Source organism: Sinocyclocheilus anshuiensis, unplaced genomic scaffold, assembly GCF_001515605.1.
Source record: "Sinocyclocheilus anshuiensis isolate Anshui unplaced genomic scaffold, SAMN03320099.WGS_v1.1 scaffold284, whole genome shotgun sequence".
Taxonomy (NCBI): Eukaryota; Metazoa; Chordata; class Actinopteri; order Cypriniformes; family Cyprinidae; genus Sinocyclocheilus; species Sinocyclocheilus anshuiensis.
In genome coordinates this window covers 1701060-1719679 of record NW_015554266.1, presented here as the reverse complement: position 1 = coordinate 1719679, position 18620 = coordinate 1701060, and the positions used below count along the sequence as shown (strand labels likewise).

The 18620-nt window shown below is 37.0% G+C and overlaps 1 protein-coding gene across 1 annotated transcript in view; it reads left to right on the top strand.

The window, feature by feature from the left end:
* The window catches only part of myo3b (myosin IIIB), a 117235-nt gene that overhangs the window by 11632 nt on the left and 86983 nt on the right, over positions 1 to 18620 (top strand). Inside the window, exons 3-9 of the mRNA XM_016464173.1 lie at positions 180 to 363; positions 722 to 742; positions 1207 to 1341; positions 3004 to 3108; positions 3388 to 3477; positions 6289 to 6434; positions 14978 to 15043. Coding sequence (XP_016319659.1) covers positions 180 to 363; positions 722 to 742; positions 1207 to 1341; positions 3004 to 3108; positions 3388 to 3477; positions 6289 to 6434; positions 14978 to 15043 — 747 coding nt within the window. The remainder of the gene's footprint in view (positions 1 to 179; positions 364 to 721; positions 743 to 1206; positions 1342 to 3003; positions 3109 to 3387; positions 3478 to 6288; positions 6435 to 14977; positions 15044 to 18620) is intronic.

Genomic DNA, 18620 nt, shown 5'->3' with positions numbered 1-18620 from the left:
GTTTGTTTTGGTGATTTCAAATGTCAACATTGGCTACCAGAAATCACTTACCCCACATTTAATAGATTTTTTTTAACATCATGAGAAATGTAATTCAACTCAAATATGTCTTTTAACTATATAAAAATGTGTGAAGAAATTGAATTCAATCTATGATTTGAATTACTTGTAATGTTCAGGAGGTCTTTCTATGGACTGTATCCCTACAAGTCAAGCATGATCGGTCTGGAGTCGCTGGCAGATCCATCTTCTGATTGGGACATCATAGAAACAATTGGAAAAGGAACATACGGCAAGGTCTACAAAGTCATCAGTAAGAAAGATGGAAGTCAAGCAGCAGTGAAAGTTTTGGATCCCATTAACGTGAGTCATTGTTGAAGATTTTCTTCAGTTGTGGCATCTCTTCTGTGTTCAGTGTATTGCTAATGTGTCCTCATCCCGATGTGAACACATCAAAACTATTTTTATTTTTCCCCAGAGAGTCTTAAACCTTGATTTTATAGAGTAGACCCAGTAGATTCAAAAGGGGGACAGTGTGGCATTGCTATTCAAAAATGAATCTGAAACATGCTGAAAATGTACTGTGAATAAAACCTTTGTCTCTGCACTCTAGTCAAGTTCATTTATTCATTTTAGGATTTAAGACTCGTAACAGTATTTTCAATGATTTAGAAACCAAACAAAAACAGAAAAGGTGTTTCTTCTCCTCTTGTCCTCTCAGAATCCCAGTCACACTAACAGAGTAAGTAGATGTTCCTCCTAAACAGATATTTTCATATTATAGCACTATTGATTTTTGGAAAAAAATTTGTTTTATTTTTATGCCTAACCCTGATGTTCCCCATGTAATGTGATGTCATTAGTGCTGCTTGATCCCCCATAACCCCCTGCTGCACAGTGCATGCATGGCTGCCTTCAATTGTACCCATCGAATACCCTGCTGGTCATCATACAAGCACATGCACGAAAGCTTGGGAGCGTTTTTGCATCCTTTACCTTGTTATCTATTCTGACAAGTTATCTTTGTACTGTATATCAAAGCTTTTTTTTTAATCCGCAGCAGTTTTCAATCATTTCTAGCTTCAGTTAGGGACAGTCCATGTTGTTAATCACAGAATCTCATAAGAACACCATATCATTACAGACAGCAAATGTTTTGTGTACTCACATATATGATTAATGCAGTTGTGCTAATGGTTGTGTCAGGATGTGGATGAGGAAATTGAAGCGGAGTACAACATCCTGCGCTCGCTGTCCAACCATCCCAATGTGGTGAAGTTCTTTGGCATGTTCTACAAATCAGATGAGCTCTCTGGAGGGCAGCTATGGCTTGTTTTGGAGGTACATTTCTTTACCAGAGCTTGGTTTTGCATTATCCACAGGAAATAGTTGCTAGAAGATTTCCAGGAGAGTGGCATTGTCAAGTGATTGTTTATTAAGTTGTGATGCATCTTTCTGATAATACTGTTTCTGGGTTTAAGCCTCTTAGTTGAGAATATCATCTCAACAGCCATTTGTGAGAACTATTCATTTATATCAACTTTAAGCAAAGCTTCACAGCTTTAAAACTCGATTCATGCACAACTGAGATTTAAAGGTTATATCATGATGTTTTGGTGGTATTACAGCACGCAGTGAGTGCATATTAGTACCGTTTGTTGTTTGCTTTTGGGCTCTGAAGGAGCATTTGGACTCAGAAACAGTGATGCCAGTTGACGTCAGACCTCTAACAACTGGATTAGTAACATGTCAAAAATTGCTCTGAAGATTTCATTTTGTCAGTTCGATGAATATGATTCAAATTTAGGTCCTGAAAAATGTCTGAAATAGAAGTTATTTATTAAAAATCTTCCATTAGCTACATAAGTACACAGATAAACCCAATGTAAACAAAAGCTATTCAAAGCTATGGAGGAAGGTAAGATTTTCAATGAATAACAATTTATATTTTGAGGTGTTCCTCACAAAGACTGGCGCTAATTAGAGCTGGTCACTGCATGTTTTCACTGCAGTCAAATAAATATTTAGGCCTAAATGTGACATTTGAATTATATAGCTATAAAATGTCCATCCATTTGGATTACACAATTTAAATACACAGAAACCAGCTTTATATATTTATCATCAATGAATCCGATTTGTTTCAGTCTCATACATTTTGACTGACTGAATATTGCTTGTTCCACAGCTAGCCATATTTTAACCATGTTCACACTTTTAACTGAATATATGTGCTTGTTTTCACAATGAAAAGATTCATGCTAGTTCCAAGCAATTTGAATAAATTCATTTTGAATATATGATTATGTAGAATTAAATAGATGCAAATAGTAATAAACTATGCCATACCATGTTCACACTTTTAACTGAATATATGTGCTTGTTTTCACAATGAAAAGATTCATGCTAATTCCAAGCAATTTGAATAAATTCATTTTGAATATGATTATGTAGAATTAAATAGATGCAAATAGTAATAAACTATGCCACTATTTATTGATTGATTGGAAATCGTACCTATTTCTTAACATTTTCATGTATGCATGACAAATATGCATCACATTAAGTTCATTCGTTTATTTTAAAGCTGTATAATTAAATGGATGGAAAATGTATATGTAATTTAAATTAATACAAAAAAAATAATAAATAAAAAAAATCCTACATTTAGGCCTAAATGTTTATTTAAGTCTGTATGCAGCACAGACATTCTTCGAAATATTTGATTCCATGTTCTACGAAAGAAAGTAATAATGTATGTTTGGAATGACATGAAGCTGAATAGAAAATGACAGAATTTCGTTTAGGTGAACTATTTAATATGTATGCATGATATTATGTCTGATATTATTACTGAATAAAAATGCTTTGTGGTGTGTTTTGTCATTTTATGACTCATAAAAAAGTGCTGGTTGCCCTCTTCTCTGTAATTGCATCTATCGTTCTTTTCTCTCTCCTGTTCCTCATTACTTTCCCTCTCTGTCTGGCATTTCTCTCTGTTAGCTGTGTAATGGAGGTTCAGTAACTGACCTGATAAAGGGTTTGCTGATGGGGGGGAAACGTCTTGAGGAGCCCATCATCTCCTACATCCTGTATGGAGCGCTTCTGGTGAGACACACAAACAGACACAGACACACACACACACACACACACACACACACACACACACACACACACACACACACACACACACAGACTAAAGTAATCTGCCCACCCCAGCACAGGGAACGCTGTCTCAGCGCTCTGACCGTGCCAGAGTAGTTATTTTGGGCCGTGATAATGAGGAAAGACAGAGGGTGTCCAGCTGTAGACTTTAGGGGCCAATCAGAGGCAGTCTGGCCTTCAGGCCCCACTTACCGACCCAAGTTTCTCTTGTTTTATTCTCAGGGTCTCCAGCATCTTCACAACAACAGAATAATCCATCGTGATGTGAAGGGCAACAACATTCTCCTCACCACAGACGGTGGAGTCAAACTGGTGGACTTCGGTAATGGAGAGGAGATTTTTATTATAGAAAGAGGATTTTTTTTGATTTGGAGAGATTTATATGCATTTTCCTTGCCATACAACAATGGTTCCAAAATGGACATTAGCTGGTTTTACAGTATTTGATTTGTTGCTGCATGTAGCTTAAACAGTGTAGCAATGCTAAAATCAATATGAAGTCTCCAATCCCTTTTGAAAAAAAATACAATTTAACACATGGAAATATGCACTTTAAAAGAGTGTACTTTAATAGTTCAATCTGAACTAAATGCACTTTAATTGCAATTATAGTTCAAATGTACATTAAATACAAGCAGAACTTACGTTCATCTTTGTATGTAATTTCATAATTACTTCTCTTGAAATATGTTTAAAGTGGACTGCTGAATTTATGATAAACTAAAATATACTTTAATGTCATTTCTACTGAAACGTTTATGTATTAAAATATATTCGTAATTACACATTTGCAATGAAGTTGCAATTTAGTACATTTAAATATATTAACTTTAAATGTAATATTTAATAACATTTAAAATATTTAATAACATTTAAACATGTAATACTAAATAACATTTAAAAACTATTCTACATGTGCTTTAGCATGTTAGTTAACATTTCAAAATATGTATACTTTTTGTAAAGCACAACACAATTATTAAAACAATAATTTAAAATGTACTTTAAAGCAAAACTTTTCATTCAAATTGATTGATTACTTTTTAAAAGTGCACTTAAGTGTTTCAAGAAACAGTAATGAAAGGGTACTCTTTTGAAGCACACTTAAGTGGCTTTTTATTTTATTGATATAAAATTTCTATTTGCAATTTCAGTTTTTTTTTTTTTATAAATACTTTTAAGATTTGAAGTACACTACAGGTGCACACTCAGTGTAGTTAAGCACACTTCTTTTTCACAAGAGATACCTTATACTTCTAAACAATAACTTGTATTGGTCATTTAAGCTGGTTGCTGAACCACTTTAGCTGGTTTTGGCTGTGTTTGTTTAGTGCTGAGAATAAAACATCATATATTTACTGCCTCGGTTTACTAGCAATTAATTTGTTGACCATACATGAGATTTAAAATATATTATTTTATACAGCTACACATCATATATTATTAGTATGCATAATACAAGGAACAGTATGCTAATACTGTACCGTAGTTCATGAGTTATCAGCAAATTACATGCTACTAAATTAGAGAGGGGGCTGTGTAGGGCGACTGATTCTTGTCTGCCTGAGGCGTGTTTGTCCCGTGTGCATGTGAGAAAGAAGTGGTTCCCTGCTGGGAAGCAAAATGCCCTCATCACGTAATGCTGATGCATCCCAGCCGCCCGCGCCCTGCCCTAATGTCACGTCAGATTACTTGCCACCTGCTAAATTTCTGAATCCATACAACTGTTATTTGGTCCTACTTGAGAAATAACTGTACAGTTATTGTTGTTTGTTAACACAGACAGGGGCGTAGATTACACGGGGGACGTGTCCCCCCCACTTTTAATATCACGTAAATTCGTCCCCCGCACTTTTTCGGGCAAGTGTGTTCGCATAGAGGTTTTCAAGAGCTGGTGTGAATAAATATAGATTTAAATTCAAAGAGACAGGATAGTCCTTCTCTTTTTTGTTCCGCAGACGTTTTCCTCTTTTGTTTTTTATCTGCCATCTCTATCTTTCTGTCACTCAGCTCGGCTCGCTTATGTCCATCCTGTGCACTGAACGCTCTCTCCTCCACATCATGAGTAGACACGCCCCTTACTGCTGATTGGCTACAAGTTTGTTTTGGTACTCGGCCCGAATCAGTTTTCTAAAGCGTTTTTGAAAAACCGCTTACCCCACCTTTAAACGATGAGCAGTTGTAATGAAAGTTCTGTTACAAATCACTCACCTTCATGTCACTCCAAACTTGAATGGTTCAGTGTTGAACTGAAAGTTCCAGCTGCTCTTTTCTGCACAATAAAAGTGAATTCAATGTGAATTCTATTCAAATATGACATGCCAGTATGTGTTTTAGCAGGTTTGAAGTCAGTGGCATTGTTGGTTCTCAGACATGAATGAATAATATTTGAGAGCTATGACAGATTGTAAGTAAATAATGACATAAATGTTCAGACTATTCCCCAAACAAAGCAGTCGTATAATTTTAAAATGTGTTTAATATAGAGCATTAGTCATTCAGACTACTTTTATGGCACATTTGTGTCATATTCATTGTCATTATATGAAGAAGAACAGCTACAACTTTCTCATACAGTTCTGTTTTTGTTTTCTATATTGTATATGTGGGCATATAAATGGCATAGGCATTTGGAAATAAAATGCCCGGTGAATGCTGCTAATCACTCAGGTTAATCGTGTTTGAAAATAACGTACCACCTACACTAAACTCTACCCTAAACCTAGCTGATAGTCTTAACAAAAGAAAGCGTGAGATAAAAACACACATGCTAAAGAAACCATGCCATTTTAGCTTGCTTCTACAAAAGTTTGAGCTCTTTATTGTGACTCGTACCCGAGTGCTCTGCATCGCAAGTGCAGTGCTGTACCAGGTGAGCTACTGAGCAAGTTTATGTTTGTACCGGTGTTGTAGATGTGCTTTAATGCCGCTTGATGTTTCGAGTATGGATGGTTATGAATTTTGATTTATGAATTTTCAGTGTAGATGAGATGCATGTGAGATTCCAAGTCTTCTAACTGCTGTCTCTGAGAAATAATTGACACCAAGATTTCAAGATTGGTGAGCTTTGCTTTCTATTGACAGAGTGAACGTGATGGCTTGTGTGTGTTTGTCTGTGTGCAGGTGATAGCATGTGAACAGCAGTACGACTACTCGTATGACGCCCGCTGTGATGTGTGGTCTCTGGGCATCACTGCCATAGAGTTGGCGGACGGAGACCCACCCCTGGCTGAGATGCACCCGGTCAAAGCTCTCTTCAAAATACCACGGTAAGACACCAGGGGGAGATATACACACACACACTGCACTCACGAAAGACTGGGAAGCATGAGGAAATAGAGGGAGGAATAGATAGAAAAAAAGATAGACTGGAAAGATTGAGGAAAAGTGGAAATAGGAATGAGAATACCGCAAAAGAGAGTAGGACAGACAGGAAATACCTCATAATAATCAAAGAGTGAACTCAAATCTGTCTGTCTGTCTATCTGTCTATACCTGTCTGTCTATCTATACCTGTCTATACCTGTCTGTCTATCTATACCTGTCTGTCTGTCTGTCTATGCCTGTCTGTCTATCTATCTATACCTGTCTGTCTGTCTATCTATACCTGTCTGTCTGTCTGTCTGTCTGTCTGTCTGTCTGTCTGTCTAATTGTGTTTTCAATATTTTTCTTTCACCTAAAATAGTAATAATTTAATTTCTGTGGCTATATGTTCTACCCTCTCTGAAAACTGAATAGGTGTAGATGTGTAAACATCTGGCTTAATGTGTTGGTTGTATTTTCAATACTGTGAACATTTGTTTTGGTGATTATTTTCAGTAAATGGTCTATCTTGGCTCAGCTGAAGCTTTGTGTAGTGAACGTTATCATGTTTCCAAATACTGTTTTCAGTGACATGACTCTTAAAGTGTGAACTGGCACATTGGTGCTTTATTCAGTGGAATATTCCCCTGTGCACTTCATTATGCCTGGCAATTTCCCAGTTCACCCTCATTTAGCTTGTCTGTTTTAATGTCACAGAATCAGGACATCTTACGTGTCACAATATTCTGATTAACAATCAAATGTAAGAGCTTTGATGAAAATCTGACCTTTTGCCATCGTTATGATCACACCATTATCACCCAGAATGCATAGTGCTTATGTCCTTTGATTGTAATTTGCATTTGTGATTAGCCACCCTCCCTTCCACATTGTCATTTAGATGAGGCAGACGCTCATGTTATCTGCCCCGCTCCAGGCCTGCAGGGGATGGGCCACTCGCTGTCAGGACGCACACCTTCCTGACACTGACACTCTGACTTTTAGAGAGAGGCCACACTACTCATTGACATAGAATACTAGCATACTGCTTAGTGCACAGTATGTAGTATATACTGAATACTGGCTACTTTTCAAGACAAAAAAAAGAAAGAGATTACCAGGGTAATTATAGTTAACTAAAACAAATAAAATAAAATATTTTATTTTATTGTATTATTAAACCTGATATACTAAAATAACTAGAACGGAAATAAAAATTAATGAAAACTATATAAACATATTTGGACCCACTTTAGTCTTTAACTATTATTTGCTTACATTTAAATTATTCATTAGATACAATGCACTTATTGTGTACGTACACTACTGCACATGTTTTTACATTGTACTTATATTTAAAAATACCTTCCTGTCATTCCATCTGTAACACTGTCAAACCTGTCAACTTTACCCCTTAACACATTCTTAAACCTGATCTCATCCAGTGTACTAATTTTTCAATTAGGCATTAAAATGCTAATAATATGATTAGCAATGAAAAAAAAGTACATGTGCACTATTGAATCCCACAATATGTTTATATATATATATATATATATATATATTGAGAATTGTAAGATTTGTGTGTTTGTACCGGTGTTGTAGATGTGCTTTAATGCCGCTTGATGTTTCGATTATGAATGCTGGATATGAGAAATGATAATGTTAGAATACTGTGCTTTTGCCTTTGCCGGCCCATTTGTCATATAGTTTATGCCTCAGTGCAATAATCATGTATGGTATCGACACCATCATGACGTGCTTTAAAATGATGTGCTCCCTCTACTTTTTCACCCACCTGTCTCTCTCCCTTTATCTCTTGCTTCTACCTTCCTTTTCTTTCTTTCTTTTTTTTTTTTCAAATGAAATTAGATATTTGGACCGGGGAGCATAAATCAGATGCGTGGACCTTTAGCTCGGCAGCGGGTGAATAAATCAGTGTTGGTGTGTGTACTGGGGCGTGAAATGATTCTGTTAACATGTCATCTGTCCGGGCCGGCGTTCCCACCATCAGCGTGCTCTCAGACGGAGAGATTACGAGGGGACGTGGAGCGATCGGAGCCTGTCAGAACCAAATGTTTGACTCATGATAAAGGACATCAGAGGGAACTGAATAGCTGCTCATTCACAAGGCTGCACAATTCCCAACCTGAATACCATTATTGGAGCTCAAGCTAACACACTTTTCTCACTGACATACAGTACAATGACTCCTAGGGTTTTTAATTAAGGCTAAATCAGTTACATTTACTGGAAATCTTCAAAGCCTGAGCTTGCTGTGGTGTAAAGTGGACTGTATTTAATCCACTGCACCTAGAGGTAAAGGCTCATGTTAAGCCTTGACAGATTTTATTTTGATTCCATCATTAAGGTACGGTCGCATTAGTAATATTTCTGCAAAAAAAGTTAATTGTCAACAATATAGAGCTATATTTGAAGCACAGCTCACATGGAAGTCACTTTCAAACCAAGCAGCTTTCTGTTGGTCAGCGCAGACAACTTGCAGGATAAACTTTAACATGAGTGAAATCGGCTTAATTGGGAAGTTGTTAACCCTCATGCAAAACTCCCAAATGCACAGATGAAATGACTGGACTTCGCATGCAAAATACTCCAGTGATTACCTTTTACTATTACCCAAAAAATGCACGTACTATTAAAGTTAAAAGTACTTACAGAAATAATTAATTTTGAAAGAGCATATTTAAGTACAAACTGAATGTAAGTTTTGTAAGAATGTAGTTTTCAGACACGTAATTAATGTAATTTCATAATCACTTGTATTGTCTTTGAAATATGGGTACTAAGGATTGTAAGCATTAATGCTAAACTTTTACGTTAATGTTATTTCTGTCGTAATAATGGAATAATGTATTTAAGTATAATTATAATTACACATTTGCAAGGATGGAGTTGCAATTTAGCATATTTAAAATATATTAACTTAAAAATGTATATTAAATAACAAATTTAATATAATTAGGAATGTTAGTCAACACATCACAACAAGTGTACTTATTTAAAGCACGACAAAAGATTATTAAAACAATGATTTAAAATGGACTTTAAAAGTAAAACTTTACATTTGACTCTATTACAAAGTGATCCTTTTAAAAGAGTGCTGAAGTGTGTTAAAGTGTACTTTCTTTAAGTGGCTTTATCTGTAAGTACAGTTTGTTTTCCTTTTTTTTGTTTTTGGTTACACTTTATTTTAAGGTGTCCTTGTTACAATGTAATTATACATTTAAGTACTGAGTAATATTAATTAACTACATGTACTTACTATATGGTTAGGGTTTGGCTCAGGGTTACTTGCATGTAATTATGTATAATTCATTTGTTATTATTATAGTAGGTACATGTGTAACAAGGGCACCTTAAAATAAAGTGTTACCTTTCTTTTTTATTTATTTATTTATTTGTTTGTTTGTTTGTATGTCTCTTTTCACTTTTTACTTTTAAGATTCAAATTACACTACAATTGCACATTCAATACAATTAACTGCACTTTGTTTTTCACAACGTTAGTCATATCGATTTTGAATGCATGTTGAATGTTAATGGATAGCTTTCTCCACATATTATTAGTTCCTGCCAGACCTATTAACTGGCATAACCAGTGCTAAAAAGCATAAAACAGCCTGGACATGGACAACATGGAAATTCACATCAGTCACACTTTGTCTATTTTTACCACAGTGGCAAAACAGTGACAGTGTAGCCTGTATATGTATGGAAACTTACAGTAAAAAAGACAATATACCAACACTCTTTAATATTGTAATGTGCCGTTGCTATTTTTTTACTTTCTGTGTTTAGATGGTGGCAGGATTTTGCCTTCATTTCCACTTGTCTACAAATAATTTTAGCAGTATGGCAAGCCTTGGGAGGTTGAGGAATTGTGGAGTCGCGGCCACAGCGCTTGCTCACCAGTGGATCCTCTGCAGTGAATGGGTGCCGTCAGAATGAGAGTCCAAACAGCTGATAAAAACATCACAGTAATCCACAAGTAATTAACATGACTCCAGTCCATCAGTTAACGTCTTAAGAAGCGAAAGGCTTTGTGTTTGTAAGAAATAAATCTATCATTAAAATGTTTAATACCGTTCATGCCGTAAAACTTCATAACGTTGCTTCTGGCTAAAATATTAGTTCTGTATCTGTAATAATTCTTTCTCACTTCACAACACATTAATTGGTGGACTGGAGTCATGTTAATTACTTGTGGATTATTTTACCAGCTGTTTGGACTCTCATTCTGACGGCACCCATTCACTGCAGAGGATCCATTGCTGAGCAAGTGATGTAGTGCTACATTTCTACAAATCTGTTCTGATAAAGAAGCAAACTCATCTACATTTGTCCTAAGGGTGAATACATTTTCAGCAAATGTTCATTTTTTGGGGAACTCTTTATTTAACGCATACAAAATACTTTAAAATTAGACAATACACCATTTTTTGGGGTCCTGAAAATAGACTTAATTATGTTTACTCAAAGTATAATGTTTTTGATTTTGTTTTTCTGATTTTGAGTTGAATATGACCTAGATGTGTACCTGACAGATGCACACTTACATTTATGTATATAAATCTATCTATCTCTCCCTCCCTCTGTTTGTGTCTAGCTTGTCATCTACAGCGTAACAAACTGATGTTGTGAGTAACACGGCTGAAAGCGTGACTGTTTGCCAGTCAGAGTTTAATGGCTCTGCGGCTAGATTAGAATAAACCAAGCGTGTTTACATCCTGTTTGCATGTGCTCGCGAACACCCAATGAGGGTGAGTACCACGGCAGAATGTACCCAGCACAATAGCAGCGCCATCAGCGCCATTGCCTTCACTTTGTTATGTATAAGCAGGTCTCTACAGCACTGCAACATCAAGGCGTGCATGTGGCTGCAGGCACGAATTATATTTTGCATTGAAGGAGTCTGTTATTTTCCTTTGATGTGTTCTTCAGAGAGGACGGCCTGTCTGAATATCTATCAAAGCACCCAGTGACTTAGAGCAGCGCAGAATGACAGATTACCGTAGAAAAAAAGAAAACTGCATTTAACAGGGGTTGGTTTATATGCCTGATGCTTTGTTCTTGGTGATAGTTTCTGATGAAAGACTGAGAAGATGTGTTTTTAAGTAGTATGTCTGTCCTTCGACCTGCACATCTCTTTACGTCTCTTTATTTGGGACTCCAGTCAAGGCAAAACTAGATTAAGAGTCATTGGGGAAAAAAGAAGGAGATCTTGAAGCAGAAGTAGAGGGAATATAAATAAAAACATGAGTTCGTATTTGCCTAACAACAGACCATCAAGCAATAAGATGCTGCAGGCAGGGCTGGATTGTGAACATAATCATAGTGCTGTTTCTCTTCCTGTCCTTGCTGCAGAGCTTTTACTGGCACATGAGCACTGGGCCCATCTATTCTGTTGTCCTCTAGGTAAATCCTTATAATGGTATTACTGTACGTTAGACAAAAAAAACCATGGAATTACTTTAGACTTTAGAGGCTTCGTTCATCATTGCCAAAAGTAAGTCATCAAGCGTTTGTTGGGCTTCTGTTAGGGTTCTGTTATGACTTTTTCATGATCTTTGGGCTCTTTTTGACACTTCGAATAAGGATTTTTACACATCATTTTTATACAGACTCGTGGAGATTTGCATTTGTATGGCAAGCACCAGTGAAAAAGAAGTACACTTTAGCGTACTTTTAAATGCAATTACATAAAATGTATTATACTGCTATTAGCTGGACTTTAGAGTGTTTTTTGATTCCCTATATTTGGACTTAAGTACATCTTTATATGTCATTTCATAATTATTACTTCGGTTTTCTTTTAAATATGGTTAAACTGTACTGCCGAATGTACTGGCATGCATGGTAAACTGTATATTTTAATGTAATTTCTATTGAAACTTGTATGTTATGTATAGAAATATTTTTAATTAAACATTTGTAATGATGAAGTTGCAATTTAGTGCAATTAAAATGAAATGTAATATCGAATAAGGCACTACAGTTCAAATTATAATCAAGTACTTGTGCTGTTGTATGTTAGTCAACACATCAAAATAAGTGTACATCTTTAAAGCACAAAGAAGATTTTATTTAAAAATTGAATTATAAAATTGAAATATTCAAAAATGATTTAAAATGTACTTTAAAGTAAAACGCATTTAATGATTATATTACAAAGTGCACATTTTAAAAGTGTACTTAGGTTTGTTAAGAAAAATAGTCTCTTTTTAAATACACGCATGGAGGAAAAAAAAAACTATATGGAAGTCAATGGCTACCATCAAGTGTTTAGATACCAACGTTCTTCTAAATAACTCCTTTTGTGTTCAACAAAAGCAATAAAACCACACCAGTTTGGAACAACTTGAGGATGAGTAAATGATGACAGGATTTTCATTTTTGAGTGAACTATCCCTTTAAGTGGCCTTTTATTTCATTACAAAACTGCAAGTACAGTTTTTTAAAATGTACCTTTAAGATTTGAAGTATTCTACAAGTGCACATTCAATACAATTAAGAACATTTCTTTTTCAAAAGGGTTTGGATGAATAGATTTAAACAAATATAGTTTTTTAGTGTATATGTCTCCAATAAGACAAAGAACATCCTGAGGCTGGAATGTACTGTGTGTTGTTCAGGAAAGCCTTTTCCAGCATGTTGCTCTTAAAAATGAAGTTTTCTTAGATGGCCTAAAACTGTCCCAGACTTTGAGGCTCCACAGCATCACAGCCACTGAGAGCTGCTTGTGTGTTAATAAATGAGCCTATGAGAGTGTGTGTTTTAATGTATGGGTGTGTGTGTGTGTGTGTGTGTGTGTGTGTGTGGTGTGTGTGTGTGTGTGTGAGAGAGTTAATAGATGGCTCTGTCTGAGTGTAGCTGACAGAGGGATTATTCGCTCTCATAACTCGGCAGATCTGCGGACAGATGTTGCCTGCCAGACACTCTGCAGGGTGGCTCGTTTGTCATCCAGCAGCAGGCCGACGCATCCCTGGCCCACACTCTGTGCCTTAAAGACTTAAACACTTACAACTCCACCTCACTGATATACAGTACAGCAGCTCATCTGAGATACCACCTGCTCTACTGAAGAGCTCAAGACTCGCTTAACTGCTTCTCTGCTGAAAACTCTAAACTCAAGTGCTGAGGGCTTGTGGGATTTGATGTACAGTACTTCAGTCATTACTGTCACTCAAATACACATGCAATGAATGCTCACAGAACACAAGGTTGGGTAGTTCTCATTCTTTTTACTTATAGAGTGGCCTTCTAAAGTTTGGAAATGTATGGTTTTGGAAAATATCAGTATAAATCCTTAGCATTTCTCGGCGTATGCATTAACATAACTTGCAATAATAACTGCAATTATCATTGCAGACCAGCAATAATGACTTTTAAATGTAATGTTAATGGCTATATTACATGTCACAGTCCGACAGGCTCCTTTTGGCAACAGTGAATCCTAATTAATTACTGGATTAAACTTGCCGCAGGTTACTTTTGTGAGAATTATCTGCACACCTTTAGAGATTCACTGATTGATTGACTATTAAGATTAGAACACAACACAGCAATTAGAAAACTATTTAGAGATGCATTGAAAGTTAAAGTGCATTAAATAAATTAATGGCAACGGACGTTGCATTTAACCAAAGATGTAAGCAAATGTGCACTGATCCATTCTCTGATCCATAATCAGAACTATATCCCTCACCAAATATCAAATAAGTAAATGAAATGTTGATTTTGAGTTTAATTTATTTTTCATTGCTTCAAATAAAATAAATATTAACTGAAATAAAATAAAATATAAAAATGCTCATTTTCATTTAGTTTAAGTTGAAGTACTACAATAACTGAAAGTAAATTAACTAAAACTAAAACTTAATAAAAAGGAAACAGGCATTAAAAAAAGACAAAAAACAACAAAATTACCAAAACTTTAACTAAAATTAAAAAGAAAAACAGAAAAAAGAAAAATACAATCTAATTCAAAATATTAAACTTTAATCAGTGACACTAAAATAACACTGCCTCCTGAACATCATTGCTAAACTTAACATTGTCAAAATATGTGGTAGTTTAATATAATAACTCATAGCAACAATATGCTGTATTTATAACCTGAAGTCTACAATTAATGTTAGAAAATATTGGGAGATTTTTGATGGTGACAGTATAAAGAGAAGATGAGAGAGCATATTGATTTTAGTGTAGGACTGTAGAAAGGTACAAATATTTGATTTCTAGGCTTTTATACTAGAGAAGCTGTTCTGAATAGCTGTTCTTTGGCACAGGTCTGTACCTGAATGATGCATTTGTGCTTTCTGCTTTTCTTTGTATAGGAAGATGAATGCGAACAGACATTTGTTCTGAACAAACACAGTTGTCCCTTTAGATTTGTAATTTCTTTACCATCGCTGAATGAGGTCAATCCAATATGTTTGCTTGTGTCTCATTCATGTGTGTTGTGTCTTTTGTGTGTTTTATCTGCAGGAACCCGTCTCCCACCCTCCGCCACCCGGAGCACTGGTGCAGGAGTTTCAGTCACTTCATTGCTCAGTGAGTACAACAGCTTCATCTCTCTCTTCTGTACAGAACAAACTCTCCCTATGATATGTGTTCTTATTGATATTGTGTATTATTTTTTACTTAAAGTCACTTGCCAGTTAATCATTTTTTTTAATCCTGAATCTGTGTGAAATACTGAAATACTGATCTCTGGAAATACTGAGTATTTACAGTAGACAGGAAATGTGTTCCGAAGTTGGCAGTTTAATTTCTCATAGTTTCTCAGTGGCTTCAAAAAGTATTTGTTGTAATTTAATACATCTATTTGTATACGCACTACCATTCCAAAGTTTGGGGTCAGTAAGGTTTTTTGTTGTAAGTTGTAAGTATAAGAATTTTGTTTTCTTAAGAAATTTATTTTTTCTGCAAGCATGCATTCAATTCATCAAAAGTGACAGTAAAGACATTGTTACAAAAATACATTTTAAACAAATGCTGTTCTTCTGAACTTTCATCAAGGAATTCTCAAAATCAATCTTTCCACAAAATATGAAGTTTAACTAAGCAGCACAACTGTTTTCAACATTGATAATAATCAGAAATGTTCCCTATCGATACTTCACTCCTACTGCGTCTGCTAAGACGCTATGAGGAAAACTCCTTTTTCTCCGATGACTGAAGGTTTTTCAATAATGCAGTGTAACTGCATGGCCATTGGTTCATGCAGTAAATTAAAAATGAACCAATGGCTCGGCAGCGGAGCTACACGAGCCTATGGTGATGAAGCCCGCCAGAGCCCGCCAATATGGGCGGGGCCATCTGGCTTTATAAGCGGGCATGTCGCCATAGGATTCTCAGATTTCTTCTCCTTCAGCGACGACGATGATCTTCGCTGAGACTACGGAACCTGAAGCTTCGCCATTGAAATTCCTCGCAGCGGATCAAGACCTCTCTGCTCGGCCGATCTCGCCGCTTCTCACAGCTGCCTACAGTGCCGCAGCAGCGCCGGTCTTCCAGATCCCCTGCCACCATCCAGCGATCTAAAAGAGCGATTTTAAAAGAGCTAATTTTGCGGTGTTGATGCAAATGCCGCCCCGTTTCTGTCGCTCATGCAGGGCTCCCCATGCATGCCACTGATGGTCACAGCGAGTGCATCTCATGCTTGGGGAGATCCTACACTGAAGATGCGCTCACGGAGACGGAATGTCCTCATTGCGAGGATATGAGTATCTCTGTGCTCGTGGGCAGCTTTCTTTTCAGAAAGCGACCCCACCCCTCGCGCCCTCCCGTTTTCTTCCTCCCAGGAGCCTGCGAGGAAAAAACAGCAGGGCAGAGGACCTCGGCGCACGGAGACGAGCGATCTCACGCCGGCCCCGCCCCCGCGTGCCTTGCTCTCTCCTCAGAGAGAGGGTTCCCCCATCCTCTTCTCCCAGCCAGACCAGTATCCCTCCACGGCTCCGAGCGATCTGGTCTGGTTTGGTGGGAGCGAGTGTGACGCGGTTGATGACAGCTTGTCTTTGGCTGCCTCCAACACAGAGGAGCTGTCGGGCTCAATCAATGACCCTGCCCCCCTGCCGCCTACGGAGTACAGCGAGCCCAAGCCAGGCATGGACGCCGAGCTTATCCGCATGCTGTCAAAGGCTGTAGAGGAGCTGGGATTGGAGTGGACTCCACCGGAGGAGCCTAAAAGATGCCTCCCCTGGACGAGTCTCACTCTATGGTGGTCTTACAGGTCTATCAGGCCAAACTCCTCCAGAGCATGGATGAGTCCGGCCCGGACCTAGCAGCTTTTAACCTGATAATCCGCACCTGGACACCGGCGCACTGAACGCTCTTTGTTTGCACGTGTCAATGTTTACGAATAGATTAAATGAAAAGGGACATAATTAACGTTGACAAACTATATATCATTCTAAAGGTCTAAAGGTTCATAAAAGATGGCGGCGCGTTCACACGCTGCGGCTTCTCTCTCTCCCGACAGAAAGGTGTTTTCGTGTTTTTTGTGTATATTTGTATAGTTGTATTTTATACTTAATCTGTATATCTGTATTTATGTTCTACTGTTAGTGTTATCTGTATGCACCAAGGGTCTGAGAGTAACGCAATTTCAATTCTCTGTGTGTATGTGCTGTACATGTGGAAGAATTGACAATAAAGCAGACTTGACTAAGCCTCAAGCATCGACGATAGATCGCTGTTTTTCAATGGAAAGCTTATAAGGAATGTATTTGCTAAATTTGTGTAAGCAGTACACATCAAAACGTGCATAATTAAAAATGCAGTACATACCAGATTCATCGTAATAACAAGTCATAAATGCATCCACTGCTGTAAATCCCAGTTTAGTTAGAAAGGCAAGGGTCCACTGAACAACATCCTATAGAGCACTTTTAGTCCAACGAAACAATAACGTTGTAATATGGATGGTTATAAGGTAAGGGTCCACTGAACAACATCCCATAGAGCACTTTTAGTCCAACGAAACAATAACGTTGTAATATGGATGGTTATTCCTTTGTTTACGTCTTATTTCTTTGGGGGAGAGTTATTGTTTGTATCCGTTATGGAATAACTTACACAAAGAACTGTGTCTTGGTAGTAAAAAACAACATGGTTTAGATACACGGAATCTTGTTTATTTGAATTCTGGCTCTCTCTTGTGACGGCTTGTGATGCACGCTGTGACTAGGGGTGTAACGATTCACTCGTTTTATCGATGCATCGATTACAGACCCTGACGATGCATATGCATCGATCTTGAACATGGATTTTTGAATCGTGAATCGTCAATTTCGGACAGTAATCGATTTAAAATGCTAAGAATCGAATGAATCGCAATTTATATAGCAATTCAATGCTTTCATATATAGACATTAAATTACTACAAGCATGAATGAATGGAGACCTTGAACAGTGTTCGTGCCCTCGCATCTCTCCTTCACGCGCTCCACTATTTCCCGCCTGCAGTGACTGTCACAGGATTGCACTCACGCTCAGTTCGTCTCACTGACACATTTTTAAGCAGCTGATGTGTGATCTCTCCTTAGTACTCATGGCCAGTAATGCTAAAGTGAAGTAGTTTTACTTTTCTGTAGGTTTTCAATGGCTCTCGGTCATACCGACGACATTACCTCAGCAGTCGAAGGCTGCGTATTTATTGCACGGACGGAGCAAAAATGTAAGTGTCTAAAGCATACGCACAGTTCCATTGAATGATAATGTGTTTTAACAATGTCCTTGAACCGAATGTACGAAGGAAACTGTTAAAATAACCACAGCATTAACAACAACCTTGAAATAAGAGCGCAAGGTTTATCTGATAATCAGATGCATGAAAGTAGTGTTCATTGCTATAGCAAACTATAAAATTGCTATAGCGTTTTTTTTTTTCAGAATCATCATTCGTCGATGGAGAGGAAAAGTTAAATACTCTAGCATTTTACTTTATGAAAATGAGATAAAGAAGTTTTCGCACTGAAAGAAAAGTGATCTTGCGCTCAAATAACTTAAGACATGCCAGGAAATGCCTAATATGGACAAAGGCATCTATCGCTGCAGCTAAGCTGAATAAAAAGCAGAATGAACTGGTGAAACGTTAAGACAATAAACACAATAAATAAATAAAATT